The 17,231-nt window shown below is 37.8% G+C and overlaps 1 protein-coding gene across 9 annotated transcripts in view; it reads left to right on the top strand.

The window, feature by feature from the left end:
• Window positions 1–17,231, top strand: part of CAGE1 (cancer antigen 1) — a 78,908-nt gene that overhangs the window by 54,715 nt on the left and 6,962 nt on the right. For all 9 annotated transcript variants that reach the window (XR_002787660.2, XR_002787659.2, XM_023557672.2 and 6 more), the window contains one exon: window positions 4,267–4,335. Coding sequence is in view for 7 of the 9 variants with exons in the window: in XM_023557672.2 (XP_023413440.1) it covers window positions 4,267–4,335 (69 nt within the window). In the remaining 2 variants the exon portion in view is untranslated. Of the gene's footprint in view, window positions 1–4,266; window positions 4,336–17,231 lie in introns of those variants that run through there.

Here is a 17,231-nt window from a genome sequence, read left to right as displayed (position 1 = left end):
CAGTCAGAGTGGTCTTTCAGAAATCTCATCATGCCATTTTTAAACTTAAAGCACTGGGTCATCTTCCATCACTTTTAGGTAAGGTCCACGTGTATAGTCACCGTTTATGTTGAAAAAAGTATTTGCCATGAATAAGTCATTGTTTTTGCAAAAGTTTATTGTGGGATGTCCACTGTCATTTCTGTCACCAGGGTCATATTTTCCAACTACTGATCCTTTTTCTCTGTTATTAAGTTTCCCATTCTAATCTCCAGCAATTACCAATGTATTTTGATTACATGTTTGATCCATTTCAGACTGCAGAAGTTGGTAAAAATCTTCAGTTTCTTCATCTTTGGCATTAGTGATTGGTGCGTAAATTTGAATAATAGTTGTGTTAACTAGTCTTCCTTGTAGGCATGTGAATATTATCCTATCACTGACAGCATTGTACTTCAGGATACATCTTGAATTTTTTTTTTTTTTACAACAAACGCAACACCATTCCTCTTCAATTTTATCATTCCCAGCATAGTAGACCATATGATTATCCCATTCAAATGGCCAATACCAGACCATTTCAGCTCACCAATGCCTAGGATAGCAATCTTCATGTGGTCCATTTCATTTTTGACGACTTCCAATTTTCCTGATGCATAATTCGTACATTCCATGTTCCAATTATTAATGAATGTTTGCAGCTGTTTCTTCTCCTTTTGGTTTGTGCCACATCAGCAAATGTAGGTCCCGAAAGCTTTATTCCAATCGTGTCATTAATGTTGACCTACTTTGAGGAGGCAGCTCTTCCCTAGTAGTATTTTGAGTGCCTTCCAACCTGAGGGGCTCATCTTCTGGTGCTATATCAGACACTGTTCCGCTGCTATTTATAAGGTTTTCACTGGCCAGTTTTTTCAGAAGTAGCCTGCCAGGTCCTTCTTCCTAGTCTGTCTTAGTCTGGAAGGTCTGGTGAATCCTGTTCACCATGGGTGACCCTGCTGGTATTTGAAATACCAGTGGCATAGCTTCCAGCATCACAGCAACATGCAAACCACCACTGTACGACAAACTGACAGATGAGTTGTCTGTCCTACTGCTTTATCCGCCACCACCCACCCATTGCTATGACTCATAGCGACCCTATAGCACAGAGTAGAAGTGTCTCATAGGGTTTCCAAGGAGATGCTAGTGGATACAAACTGCCAACCTTTTGGTTAGCAGCCAAGCTCTTAGGCACTGCACCACCAGGGCTCCGGTCTTATCCTAGTGGGCCCTCAATGCAGTCACAAGTGTCTTTCCAAGAGGGAGAGGCAGAGAGAGATTTGATGACAGAAGGCAGTATGATAAAGGCAGTGTGATCATCAGATGGAGAGAAAAGGCAATGCAATTGGAGCACGTAAACCAAAGAGTGAGGACAGCCTCCAGAAGCTGAAAAGACAAGGAAAGGAATTCTTCCTTAGAGCATCTTGAGGGAGCACAGCCCTGCCAACATCTTGACTTCAGCCCAGCGAAACTGATTTTGGATTTTGACCTCCAGAAATGTTCATTAGCGTATAGAAACAAACTGATATTCATGTGTGGATCTTGTACCCTACAACTTTGCTGAATTCATTAGCTCTAGTAGCTTTCTTATAGAATCTTTGGAATTTTCTATATATAGAATCATGTCATCTGTAAATAGAGATAGTTTTACTTCTTTCTTTCCAATACGGATTCCTTTTATTTTGTTGTCTTACCTAATTGCTCTTGCTAAACCTTACAATACAATGTTGAGTACCAGTGGTAAAAGCAGGCGTCCATGTCTTGTTCCTGATGTTAGGGGGAAAACTTCTAGTTTTTCACCGTTATTTATGTTAGCTGTGGATTTTTCATATATAGCCTCTAATCATTTGAGGAATTTACCTTCTATTTCTAGTTTGTGGAGTATCTTTTATCATGAAAGGGTGTTGGATTTTGTCAAATGCCTTTTATGCTTCCATTGAGATGATCATGTGATTTTTTCCTTTGTTGTGTTAATGTGGCTTTTGTTATCAGGGTATCAATTGATTTTCGTATGCTGAACCACCCATGCATTCCTGGGATAAATTCTACTTGATCATGGTATATAATACTTTTAATATGCTGTTGGATTCAGTTTGCTGGTATTTTTTTGAGGATACCAAACCAAACCCATTGCTGTTGAGTTGATTCCAACTGATAGCGACCCTATAGGATGGAGTAGAACTGCCCCATAGGGTTTCCAAGGCTGTAATCTTTATGGAAGCAGACTGCCACATCTTTCTTCCACAGAGTAGCTAGAGGGTTCAGACCGCCGAACTTGTAGTGAGCAGCCAAGCGCTTAACCACTACACCACCACAGCTCCTTTTGCTGAGGATACCCGCACCTAAATTCATAAGGGATGTTGGTCTGTAATTTTCTTTTCTTGTGGTGTCTTTATCTGGCTCCAGTATCAGGGTAAGCCTGGCCTCAAAAATGAGTAAGTGTTCTCTCCCATTTTTTGGAAGAGTTTGAAAAGGATTGGCATTAATTCATCTTTAAATGTTTGGTAGAATTCACCAGTGACACCATCTGGTTCTGGATTTTTGTTTATTGGGAAGTTTTTTTTTTTTTTGATTACTGATTCAGTGTCTCTACTGTTGTAGACCTATTGAGATCATCTTTTTCTTCTTGAGTCAATTTAGGTAGTGAGTTTCTAGGAATTTGTCCATTTCATCTAGATTATCTAATTTGTTGGCATATAAATTGCTCAGAGTATTCTCTTACGATCCTTTTTATTTCTGTATGATCAGTAGTAATGTCCCCAAATTCATTTCTAATTTTAGTTATTTGCGTCTTCTCTCTTTTTTCTCTGCCAATCTAGCTAAAGATTTTTTTGATGTTATTGATCTTTTCAGAGAATCAATTTTTGGTTTGGTTGTTCTATTGTTTTTTTATTGACTTATTTATCTTTGCTTAATATTTATTATTTCCTTCCTTGTGCTAGGTTTGGGTTTAGTTTGCTCTTCTTTTTCTAGTTCCTTAAATTGTGAAGTTAGGGTAGTGATTTGAGACCTTTCTTCTTTTTTAATATGTATTCACAGCTATAAATTTCCCACTGAGCACTGACTTTGCTGCATTCCTTAAGTTTTGGTTTGTTGTGTTTTCATCTGTACTCATTTCTAAGTATTTTCTAATTTTCCTTTTGATGTCTTCTTTGACCCATTGGCTATTTAATGGTGTGTTGTTTAATTTCTATGTATTTGTGAATTTTCCAGTTTTCCTTCTGGTGTTGACTCCTTGTTTCATTCCATTGTGGTCTGTATAGATACTTTGTATGATTTCAGTCGTTTTAAATCCCTTGGGACTTGCTTTGTGACCTAATATTAGTCTATTCTGGAGAATTATCCATGTGCACTGGAGAAGAATGTATATTTTGCTGTTGTTGGGTGGAGTGTTTATTTATGTCTGTTTGATCTAGTTGGATTATAGTGTTGTTCAGCCCTCTGCTTCCTTATTGATCTCTCTTTAGATGTTCTAGGCATTATTGCAAGTGGTATATAGTGAAGTCTACAAGTATTATTGTACAACTGTCTGTTTCTCTCTTGAATTCCGCCCATGTTTGTATATGTATTTTGGGGCCCTGTTGTTAGGTGCATATATATTTATAATTCTTATATCTTCTTGTTGAATTGACTCTTTTATAATTATATAAGTCCCCATTTTTGTCTCATGTAACAGTTTTTACTTAAAGTCGTTTGCGAGATATTAATATAGTTACCCCAGTTTTCTTTTGATGTCAGTTGTGGTGTCTTTATCTGGCTTTGGTATGAGGGTAAGGCTGCTGCAGAAATAAGTTGTGAGTTACTATTTACATGGAATATTTTCTTCCATGCTTTCACTTTCATCCTATTTGTGTCTTTGGATCTAAAATGGTTTTTGAAGACAGCATATAGTTGGATCAGAGATTTTATTTTTATCATGTTAACCTCAAGATCATGTTATAGTTTATCCACATAGAGGATCAGTTCTCTAACTACAAAGTAAATAAATAGAAGAACATCTAAACATCACTTTTATATATTATTAGTATCTACCTTCTTTCTTTACCACTGAAACCTATAAAGGGAGAAACAGACCAAATAATCTGAGTTGCTTGGATAGAATTTCAAGTTCTTAAATGGTGAGAAGGATGGATAATGTATAGAGAGCTAGACTACCATTTGCATTTATCTATTCAAATTCTCCATGAGTCTAACAGAGTATTAGTCTAAACATACCAATTTTAATCATAAAATTTATTTTTCTTTCAGTTTAGAAGAGAGAAATAAAAATTTGGAAGATTTAATTAGGAGACCCAGAGAGAGAACTAGGAGAGTGAGGTAAGTTTTTCTTTTTCTAAACAATACCCAAACCCATCGTTGTTGAGTTGATCCCGACTCATCGTGACCCGATAGGACAGAATAGAACTGCCCCATAGAGTTTCCAAGGCGTGCCTGGTGGATTTGAACTGCTGACCTTTTGGTTAGCAGCCATAACACTTAACCACTGTGTACCAGGGTTTCCTTCTAAATAATAGTGTCTTTAATTATATGTGTGCATATGTGTGTGTGTAAGTAATAAATTTAAACTTTTTTTCTTTGTCTCGATTTAACATAATCCATTGTCATCAAGTTGATTCTGACTCAAAGCGACCCTATGGGACAGAGTAGAACTGCCCCATAGGGTTTCCAAGCAGAGACTGGTGGATTTGAACTGCTGACTTTTGGTTTGTAACTGAGCTCTTAACCATTGTGCCACCAGGGCTTCCTATTTAATATAAATGACATAAATTATATGAAAATGCTTGATATTTTGCCTGGCATAAAATAGTTGCTTAATAAATATTCTTTGTAGAATCTAAACTGGGAACCAGATTCCCTGACCTCATGGAACTTAGGATCACCTTTAAGGAAGGTATGACAAAGATTCTGAGCTACAACAAAAGATTTTTGTCTACAACAAAATTGATTACCCTGCTATATGTTTTATGACCAGGATTTTTTAATGCTAACGTTAAATCTTATAAACTGTTATTTTAGAAGACTCTAAGTATTTGATACTATAAGGTATGTACCTATGGAGTTGATTTAAGAACATAATAGGATGTTAAAATGAGAACCTTCCTGGCTTAATTCCTGTGGTGCTAATAAAACAATTATCCATTCCCAGAGTGAGAGTGAGTTATCCCATATGCATAATTTACTAAGAATATTTTAAAGAACTTGTTTCATGACTCATATCCATTGGCCAGATCCACGATGTTAAAGTGTGGAGATTGGAGAAGAAATTTCTTTGAATCTGTCACGTTGTGAGCTCCCATCACTGCCCCCCATACACACTGATTTTACCTCTTTCACCTAAAGCCTTGTGAGGGGAGCTTCCAGGGGATCATCTACAGGGCTTTGAAATGTGTCTCCTAAAAGTTGGGAAAACAGGGAATCAGTGACTCAATCATGCCTGAAAAAGCTAAGGCAAGCTGTGGCAGCTCAACAGAGGGGTGGTGTTGGGGTGGCCTGTTCACTCCAAGGTTGTCACTACAAAAAATATGTGTGACTATCAAGAGGAATAATTTATGCATGATTGCAGTTCCAGAACAGGAGAAGACAAAAAAAAAAAAAAGGCACAGAGAGAATTTTTGAAGATTTGGTAGCAGAAAACTTCCCTGATGTCATGAAAGATGAGAAGGTTACCATCCAAGAAGCTCAACAAACCTCATACAGGATAGACCCCAAAAGAAAGTCACCGAGACATATCATAATCAAACTTTTCAAAACAAAGGCAAAGAAAGAATTCTGAGATCAGCTTGGGAAAAATGAAATATCCCCTACAAAGCAGCACAAATGAGACTAAGCTCTGGTTTTTCAGTAGAAACCATGCAGGCAGGAAGGCAATGGAATGACATATATGAAACCCTGAAATAAAAGAATTGCCTACCAAAAATCCAGCAAAATTGTCTCTCAAGTACCATGGTGAAGCTAGGACATTCCAGATAAACAGAAATTAAGGGACTTCATAAAAACCAAACCAGACTTATAATCAATATTGAAGGGAGTCCTTCAGGCAGAGAACCAATGGCATCAGACAACAACCTGAGATTAAGACACACAACACCACCACCCAGATACCAATCCAGTTAAAGAAATCCCAAAAGTTAAATAAAGCCACAAACCTGAAAACAGGGAACCAGAGATGTCAATTTGTAAACGACTACAACTACTAAACAAAAAAGGGGGAATAAATGGTGTAGTTATAGAACTTCCGTAGGAGAGGAAGTCAGGCGATATCAAGAAATAAGAGACTGTTTTAATTTAGGAAAATAAAGGAGAAGTTCAGAGTAGCCACAAAGAAAGTTAATAAACCTACTCACCAAAATAAAAAAGAAGAAAATCGTAAGCATTCAGTAAACACAAAATCAAGAACAATGAAGGAAATGAAAAGAAAATCCACAAACAAAAGGAACTCAGCGCAGAAAATTAAGCAGAACAAAGGAACCATCAACACCACAAAAAAAAGGGATAACAAAATGATAGCAGTAAATTCATACTTATCGATAATACACACTGAATGTAAATGGTTTAACTGCACCAGTCATGAGACAGAGAGTGTCAGAATAGATGGAAAAAAGCATGATCTATTGTCATGGTTAAGATTGTATGTCACCTTGGCTAGGCCATGATTCTCAGTGATTTGGCAGTTGTATAATGTTGCGATCACTTCCCTGCTGAAATTTGATATGTAGTCACGCCCTTGATGGAATTTGCTGAGTGATACTGGTGCGGGCGGAGCCTGTGGTGGCTCACCACCCCCTCAGCCTTCATCTCCCCGCTCTCGTCTGCCTACCTCTTTCCTGCTCGCCTTGCCAGGGCTTTTGCTTGTTTTGGATCCTGCAGCTGGCTCCTGTTCGTCTGGCCTCTGGTTCTTGGGACTTGGGATAGCAGCTTGCTGGTGGTCTTGCCTGCTGATTGTCGATCTTCACAACCTATGGCAGCACTGCTGTCTGGCCTACCAGTCTTGGGTTTACCAGCCCCTGTGACTAAGTGAGTCAGGAGAATTTTCTTTCCTGCCTCACCAACTTAGGACTTAGAGCCTCTAAAAACCATGTGAGCCATTTTCTTGATATAAATCTCTATCTTTGTACATACACTTTACTGGCTTTGCTTCTCTAGAGAACCCAGCCTAAGACACCCATCAATATGTTGCCTACAAGAGAGACACCTTAGATTAAAGGCATAAATAGGTTAAAAATCAGAGGATGGAAAAATATATCAAACAGTAACCAAAAAAGAATGGCGGTGGTGATATTAATCTCTAAGAAGGTAGACTTTAAGTCAAAATCCATCATAAGAGATAAGAAAGGGCATTATATAATGATTATATGGTCAATTCACCATGTGGATATAACTGTAATAAATATCAACACACCCGATGACAGAACTCCAAAATACATAAAACAAACTGTAACAGAATTGAAAAGAGAAAGACAACTCCACAATAATAGTAGGAGACTTTAACACACCATTTTCAATGAAGGACAGAACGACTAGAAAGAAACTCAGCAAAGATACAGGAGATCTAAATAATACAACCAACTTGATTTCATAGATATGTACAGAACACTGCACCCCACAGCAGCACAGTACACATTCTTCTCCAACACACATGGAACATTCTCTAGAATAGACCATATTTTAGGCCTTAAAGTAAGCCTCAATAAATTCAAAAACATCAAAATAATACAGAGCACCTTCTCTAATCATAACACTATAAAACTAGAAATCAGTAACAGGAAGAACAAGGAAAAAAATCAAATGCATGGAAACTGAATAACACCTTGCTGGGTAACAGGTGAAATTTAAAAATTAAAAATTCCTAGTATCAAATGAGAATGAAAACACAACATACCAAAACCTTTGGGACACGGCAAAACCACTACTCAGGAGAATTTATAGCAATGAATGCTAACATCAACAAAGAAGAAAGGGCCAAAATTAATAGCTTAACCCTACAACTTGAACAAATAGAAAAAGAGCAGTGAAAGAAGTCCAGCACAGTCACCAGAAGAAAGGAAATAATAAAGATTAGAGCAGAAATAAATGGAAGAGGAGGTGGGACCAAGATGGCGGAATAGTCAGATGTTTCGTGTCGTCCCTCTTACAACAAAGACCTGAAAAAACAAGTGAATCAAATATATATGAAAATCTAGGAATTGTAATCACCAAATTCACTGCTAAAGAATCGAACTGAGCAGCAGGTGGAAGGAGAGACAATTCAAAAACAGTGGAAATGGGGAACTACAGATTACGGAATTGCCACTGTCCTGCTAGCTGAATCTGCACAGCGCACACAGGCTGAGGCAAGCAGCAACATTCCAAGCCGAAAGTCACACCATCTGGAGCAGCCAAGTAGCAGTGAATCTGTACACACCTCCAGAAACAAAAAGGAGCAACACCAGACCTGTGAAAGTTAAGTGCAAACTCCCAACCCACGGTGTGCGCTGGTACCATAATCTTTCCCCCCACCAGAGCTCCACAGCCAAGAAGCATTCCCTTCCCCTCATTCATCCCCCATCGCACTCCAACACCAGTCCAACGGCATTCAACAATGCCATGTCCCCTAAGCTGGGAACTTACAACAGGTCCAGAGGTACCTACCCCTTTGCCCAGCCACTGGTGTAGGGGATCCATGGGCTTGCAGCACCCTAGTGCCTTACAGGCCATTCCAAGATAGCACGCACTCATTAGCACAAAATGGGAGGGCATCCACCTAAAGCCTATTTTCACCTGCAGCAGCCAAGTAGGAGCTGCAGATTTGTGACATTCAACAATGCCTCACCCCCTGAGAAGGAGACTCAGGCACCCACACCAGGGTCCTGAGGGCCAGCAGTACTACCCACTCCATCTAGCCGCCCACAGCAGGGGCCTGAGAATTAGTGGTGCCTCCCAATCCCTCCAGCTAAGATCACCAGGCGCCCAATGGTCAGCTGAAGGGACATACCCTCCAACTGGGCACCTGGGGGCAGCCAACAGCCCCTGCCTTGACCCATACATAGCCCCCCCCCCACACTGCAAACAGAGACTTGTGCCTGGTCTAAACACCCCCACGCATCCCTGCCTGCCTAGGACTGTAGGTGAAAGTCTCCGTACCACACACTTGGTGACCAACAACCCGGACACCTGTACCCTGAACAACCGCACCCCCATAAAAACAATGAACAGACCCCTGGGCTCTCACACTAGTAGCTGATCTGACCACCTGGAGACAGGAGGTGAGAGTTTCTATGATGCCAACAACCAGGGTAGCACACACACCCAGGCTACTTGGACATATGAAAAGAAAACAAAAATACAAAATGCAGCAAACAAAAGTACAATAAATAAATATAATAAGTTATTGATGCCTCAAAAGACAACAATCAATATCAAGTCACATAAAGAAACAGTACAAGATGGCTCCAGCAAGCAACCAAAATAAAGAAACCAGAAAACCCTCCAGAGGAAGATAAGACAATGGAATTACCTGATAAAGAATTCAAAAGACTTAATATACAGAGCTTTCCAAAAGATTTGGGTTCCGAAAGATCAGGAAGGAGATCAGGTAAAAGTTAGATCAAACCAAGGAACACACAGACAAAGCAATAGAAGAATTCAGGGAAACAATACAAGAACAATATGACAGAATAAACAGGCTGCTAGAAACCATATAGAAACAGCAACTAGAAATCCAAAATATTAATAACAAACTTCAGAATTAGACAACTCAATAGAAGGTCATAGGAACAGAATTGAGACAATGGAAGCCAGAATTAGTGAGATTGAAGATAAAACCGTTTACACCAGTTTGTTTGAGGAAAAATCAGAAAAAAGAATTAAAAAAAAGAAAGAAAGAAAGCCTGAGAATTATATGAAATACTATCAAGAGGAAAAACCTACAAGTGATCAGAGTACCAGCACAGAGGCAAATAATGGAAAACACAGAAAGAATTGTTAAAGATTTGCTGGCAGAAAACTCCCTGAATATCCTGAAAGACGAGAAGATATCTATCCAAGAATCTCAACAAACCTCATACAAGATAGACCCCAAAAGAAAATCACCAACACATATCATAATCAGATTTGCCAAAACAAAAGACAAAAAAAGAATCCTGAAAGGGGCTAGGGATAAACAAAAAGTTACCTACACAGGAGAACCAATAAGATTACTCAGAAGAAATCATGCAGGCAAGAAGTCAATGGGATGACATATATAAAGCCTTGAAGGAAAAAAATTGCCAGCCAAGAATTATATATCCAGCAAAATTTTTTCTCAAATTCAGTGGTGAAATTAGATATTTCCAGGTAAACAGAAACTGAGGAAATTTGTAAAAATCAGACCAAAATTACAAGAAATATTAAAGGGAGTCCTCTGGTTAGAGATCCAACAACATCAGACATCAATCCAAGACTAGGACACAGGACAGATCAACCAGGTATCAGCCCAGTTAGGGAATTCACAAAAACAAATCACAGTTAAAAGACTAAAAATAGGGAACAAGAGATGTCGATATGTAAATGACAACAACATGAAAACAAAAAAGAAGGAATAAGTGGTGCAATCATAGAACTTCCATATGGAGAGGAAGTCAAGACAATATCAAGAAATGAAAGATTGGTTTAAACTTAGAACAATAAAGGTAAATGTCAAGGTAACCACGTAGAAAGCTAACAAACCTACCCATCAAAATAAAAAAGAAAAAAAACATGAAGACTCAGTGAACATAAAAGAAACAATAATGAAAGAGATGAAAAGAAAATACATTAAAAAAATTCAGCACAGAAAGTTAAGCGGAACAAAGAAATTGTCAACACTACGCAGGCACACAAAATACATCAAAATGACAGCACTAAACTCATACCTGTCAATCATTACAGTGAATGTAAATGGCCTAAATGTACCAGTAAAGAGACACAGAGTGGCAGAATGGCTGAAAAAACATGATCCATCTATATGCTGTCTGCAAGAGACACACCTTAGACACAGAGACATAAACAAACTAAAATTGAAAGGATGGAAAAAAATACATCAATCAAACAATAACCAAAAAAGAGCAGGAGTGGCAATATTAATCTCTGACAAAATATACTTTAAAGCAAAATCCACCATAAAGAATAAGGAAGAACACTATATAATGATTAAAGGGTCAATACATCAGGAGGACACAACCATAATAAATATCTACACACCCAATGACAGGGCTCCAAAATACATAAAACAAACTCTAACAGCATTGAAAACACAGCTAGACAGCTCTACAATAATAGTAGGAGACTTCAACACACCGCTTTCAGTGAAGGACAAAACATCTAGAAAGAAACTCAAAGATACAGAAGATCTAAATGCCACAATCAATCAATTCAACCTCATAGACATATATGGAACACTCCACCCAACAGCAGCCAAGCATACATTCTTTAACAACACACATGGAATATTCTCCAGAATAGACAACATTTTAGGCCATAAAGCAAGCCTTAACAAAACCCAAAACATCAAAATCATACAAAGCATCTACTCTGGTCATAATGCCATGAAAGTAGAAATCAATAAAGAAATAGCAAGGATAAAAAATCAAATACGTGGAAACTGAGCAAGACCTTGCTTAAAAACTACTGGGTAATAGAAGAAATTAAGGATTGAATAAAAAAGAATTCATAGAATGAAATGAGAATGAAAACATATCTTACCAAACCTTTGGGACACAGCAAAGGCAGTGCTCAGAGGTCAATTTATAGCAATAGATGCATACATCCAAAAAGAAGGGCCAAAATCAAAATATTAACCCTACAACTTTAACAAATAGAGAGCAGCAAAAGAAGCCCTGAGGCACCAGGAGAAAGGAAATAATAAAAATTAGTGCAGAAATCAATGAAATAGAGAATAGAAAAACAACTGAAACAATCAACAAGACCAAAATTTGGCTCTTTGAAAAGATCAATAAAATCTACAAACCATAGGCCAAACTGACAAAAGAAAAGCAGAAGAGGAAGCAAATAACATGTATAAGAAATGAGACAGGTGATACCACAACAGACCCAACTGAAATTAAAAGGATCATAACAGAATACTATGAAAAATTGTACTCCAACAATTTAGAAAACCTAAAGGAAATGGACAAATTTTTAGAAACACACTACCTACCTAAACTAATACAAACTGAGATAGAAAAACTGAACAGACCCATAATAAAAGAAGAAAGTGAAGAGGTCATTTTACAAAATTAAAAAAAAAAAAAAATCACCCAACAAAAAAAACTCTGGCCCAGACGTCTTCACTGGAGAATTTGACCAAACTTTCATAGAAGAGATATCACCAATACTATTCAGGCTATTTCACAGCATAAAAAAGGAAGGAATGCTCCTGAACTTATTCTATGAAGCTAGCTTAACCCTGATACAAAAACCAGACAAAGACACCACAAAAAAAGAAAACTACAGACCAATATCCCTCATCAATGTAGATGCAAAAATTCTCAATGAAATTCTGGCCAAATGAATTCAACAGCATATCAAAAAAAAGAGTAATACATCATGACCAAGTGAGATTCATATTATCCATGCAGGGATGGTTCAACATTAGAAAATCAATCCACCCCAGAAATAAAAGAAAAGAACCATATGATTTTATCAATTGATGCAGGAAAGGCATTTGATGAAGTCCAACACCGATTCTTGATAAAAACTCTCAGCAAAATAGGAATAGAAGGGAAATTCCTCAACATAATAAGGGGCATTTATACAAAGCCAACAGCCAATATCATTCTAAATGGAGAGAGACTGAAAGCATTCCCCTTGAGAACAGGAATCAGACAAGGGTGCCCTTTATCACTCTTATTCAACATTGTGCTGGAGGTCCTAGTTAGAGCAATAAAGCAAGAAAAAGAAATAAAGGGCATCCAAATTGGTAAGGAATAGATAAAACTATCCTATTTGCAGATGATATGATCTTATGCACAGAAAACCCCAAAGAATACACAAGAAAGCTACTGGAACTAATAGAGGATTGCAGCAAATTAGGATACAAGACAAGCATACAAAAATCAGTTAGATTCCTGTACACCAACAAAGAGAACTTCAAAAAGGAAATCACTAAATCAATACCATTTACAATAGCCTACAAGAAGTTTTACAAGAAGATAAAGTACTTAGGAAAAAATCTAACCAGGGACATAAAAGACCTATTTAAAAACAAACAAACAAAAAAACTATAAACACTACTGAAAGAAACCAAGAGACCTACGTAAGTGGAAAAACATACCATGCTCATGGATAGGAAGACTCAACACTGTGAAAATGTCAATTCTACCCAAAGCAATTTACAGATACAATACAATCCTGATCCAAGTATCAACAGCATTTTTTAATAAGTTGAAGAAAAAAATCACCAACTTTATATGGAAAGGAAAGAGGCTCCAGATAAGTAAAGCATTACTGAAGAAGAACAAAGTGGGAGGCCTCTCACTACCTGATTTGAGAACCTATTATACAGCCACGGTAGTCAAACAGCCTGATATTGGTACAACAGGCATATAGACCAATGGAACAGAATTGAGAACTCAGATGTAAATCCATCCATTTATGAGCAGCTATTTGACAAAGGGCCAGATCCATTAAATGGGGGAAAAGACAGTCTCTTTAACAAATGGTGGTGGCATAACTGGATATCCATCTGTAAAAAAATGAAACAGAACCCATACCTCACACCATACACAAAAATTAACTCGAAATGGATCCAAGACCCAGATATAAAATCTAAAAGGATAACGATCATGGAAGAAAAAATAGAAACAACACTAGGGGCCCTGATACATAGCATAAATAGGATACAAACTATAACTTACAATGCACAAACACCAGAAGAGAAACTAGACAACTGCGAGCTCCTAAAAATTAAATGCTATGCTCAGCAAAAGACTTCACCAAAAGAGTAAAAAGAGAACCTACAGACTGGGAAAAATTTTGGCTACAACATATCCGATCAGGGTCTAATCTCTAAAATCTATAAGGTGCTGTAACACCTCAACAGCAAAAAGACAAATAATCCAATTAAAAAATTGGCAAAGTATATGAATAGACACTTCACCAAAAAAGACATTCAGGCAGCTAATAGACATGTGATAAAATGCTCAGGATCATTAGCCATTAGAGAAATGCAAATCATTAGAAATAGCATCTTAATCTGACAATACTGGCACTAATCCAAAAAACACAAAATAACAAATGTTGGAGAGGTTATGGGGAGATTGGAACTCTTACGCACTGTTGGTGGAAATGTAAAATGATACGACCGCTTTGGAAAATGATATGGTGCTTCCTTAAAAAGCTAGAAACAGAAATATCATATGATCCACAAACCCACTCCTAGGAATGTACCCTAGAGAAATAAGAGCTGTCACATGAGTGGACATATGCCTACCCATGTTCACTGCAGCAGTATTCATAATAGCAAAAAGATGGAAACAACCTAAATGTGCATTAACAGATGAACTGATAAAAAAAATTACGGTGCGTACACACAAGAGAATACTATGCAACAATAAAGAACAATGATGACTGCATGAAACATCTTACAACATGGATGAATCTGAAGGGCATTATGCTGAGTGAAATAAGTCAGTCACAAAAGGACCAATATTGTATGAGAGCACTATTATAAGAATTCAAGAAAAGGTTTTCATATAGAAAAAATGCATTCTTTGAATATAACGAGGGTGGGGAGTTAGGGGGAGGGGGTATCACTAACTAGATAGTAGACAAGTATCAACTTTGGTAAAGGGAAGGACAACACACAATATAGGGGAAGTCAGCACAAGTGGAAGAAAACAAAAGCATAGAAGTTTCCTAGACACATCACACTTTGTGGGAGCAAGTAGCTGGGGCTGGGGCCTGGGGACCATAGTCTTACAGGACACATAGGTCAATTGGCATAACACAGTTCATAAAGAAAATGTTCTACATCCCACTTTGGTGAGTAGTATCTGGGGTCTTAAAAGCTTGTGAGTGGCCATCTAAGGTACATCTATTATTCCCATCTCATACGGAGCAAAGGAGAGTGAAGAAAAGTAAAGACACAAGGAAAATATCAGCCCAAAGGACTAAGGGACCACATGAATCAGAGACTCCACCAGCCTGAGACCAGAAGAACTAGATGGTGCCCAGCTACCACCAGGAACTGCTCTGACAGGGATCATAACAGAGAGTCCTGGACAGAGTGGGAGGAAAATGTAGAACAGAATTCAAATTCACAAAAAAAGACCAGATTTACTGGTCTGACAGAGACTGGAGGAGCCTCCAAAACTATGGCCCCTGGTCACTGTGGTAACCCAGAACTGAAACCATTCCTGAAGTCCGCTTTTCAGACAAAGATTAGACAGGCTTTAGAATGAGCTTCTTAGTTCAATCAAAATACCAGACCAAATGATCAACTCCTGTCAAAAAAGCAAGACAAGAAGTTAGGAAGGGACAGGAACTGGACAATGGACACAGGGAACCTGAGTAAAAAGGGGCAGCATGCTGTCACATTGTGGAGATTGCAACTGAAGACACAAAATAATATGTGTATAAATTTTTGAAGAGAAATTAACTCGAGCTGTAAACGTTACATAAAGCACAAAAAAAGGAAGAAATGAAAGAGAAAATAATAGAAAGAATCAATAAGACTAGAAGTTGGTTCTTCAAGAGGATCAATACAATTGACAAACCACTTAGCAGTTTGACAAAGGAAAAAATAATGTCTTAGTTCTCTAGTGCTGTTACAACAGAAATACTAAAAGTGATTGGCTTTAACAAGCAGAAATGTATTCTCTTACATTTTAGGAGGCTAGAAGTCCAAATTCAGTGCACCAGCTCCAGGGGGAGGCTTTCTTTCTCTATCAGTTTTGGGGGAACATCATTGTCATCAATCTTCCCCTGGTCTAGTAGCTTCTCAGTGCAGGGAATCCAGGTCCAAAGGACATACACAATTCCTGGCACTTGCTTGGTGGTAATGAGGTCCTTCTCCTCTCTGCTTGAGTCTCTCTTTTATATCTCAAAAGAGATTGACTCAAGATACAACCTAATCCTGTAGATTGCGTCCTGCTTTACTAGCCTAACTGCCCATAATCCTGCCTCATTAACATCATAAAAACATACAGGTTAGGATTTACAAGACATAGGAAAATTACATCAGACAACAAAATGGAGGACAACCACCCAATACTGGGAATCATGGCCTAGGGAAGTTGACACATATTTTGGGGGGACACAATTCAATCCATAACAAAAAAGAAGCTGCCAATAACCAAAATAAGAAATGAGATAGGTGACATTACAACAGAACTAGCCGAAATTAAAAGAATCATAACAGAATATTATGAAAAACTGTACTCCAACAAATTTGAAAACCTAGAAGAAATGGACAAAGCTCTAGAAACACACTACCAACCTAAATTAACACAAATGGGGGTAGAAAATTTGGATAGACTGGTAACAAAAGAAGAAATTGAAGAGATAATTTAAAAAAAAAAAATCTTCCAAACAACAAAAAAAACCCTGGTCCAGACGGTTGCACTGGAGAATTCTACAAAACGTTCAGGGAAGAGTTGACACCAAATCTATTCAAACTATTCCTGAACATAGAAAGAAAAGAATACCCCCTAACTCATTCTGTGAAGCCAGCATAACCCTGATTCCAAAGCCAGGCAAAAAAAAAAAAAAAAAAAAGCCACAAAAATAGCAAACTACAGACCAATTTCCCTCGTGAATATAGACAAAATAATTCTCAACAAAATTCTAACCAACAGAATTCAACAGCATGTCAAAAAATAATATATCATGATCAATTGCAATTCATACGAGGTTTGCAAGATGGTTAAACATTAGATAATCAATCAACATAATTCACCACATAAATAAAACAAAGGAAAAGAATCACATGATCATTTCAACAGATGCAGAAAAGGCATTTGATAAAATCAATACCCTTTCCTTATAAAAACTCTCAGCAAAGTAGGAATAGAAGGGAAACTGCTCAGCATAATAAAGGGCATATGTAGAAAACCAACAGCCAACATTGTTGTCAACAGAGAGAGACTGAAAACATTCCCCTTGAGAATGGGAAGCAGATGAGGGACCCCTTTATTACCACTCTTATTCAGTATTGTACTGGAAGTCATAGCTAGAGTAATATGGCAAGAAAGGGCAATATTGGTAAGATTGTTAAGGAA

Source organism: Loxodonta africana, chromosome 1 (assembly GCF_030014295.1).
Source record: "Loxodonta africana isolate mLoxAfr1 chromosome 1, mLoxAfr1.hap2, whole genome shotgun sequence".
NCBI lineage: Eukaryota > Metazoa > Chordata > Mammalia > Proboscidea > Elephantidae > Loxodonta > Loxodonta africana.
The sequence above is the reverse complement of the archived record's forward strand: the minus strand, read 5'-3'. Positions and strand labels throughout refer to the sequence as shown.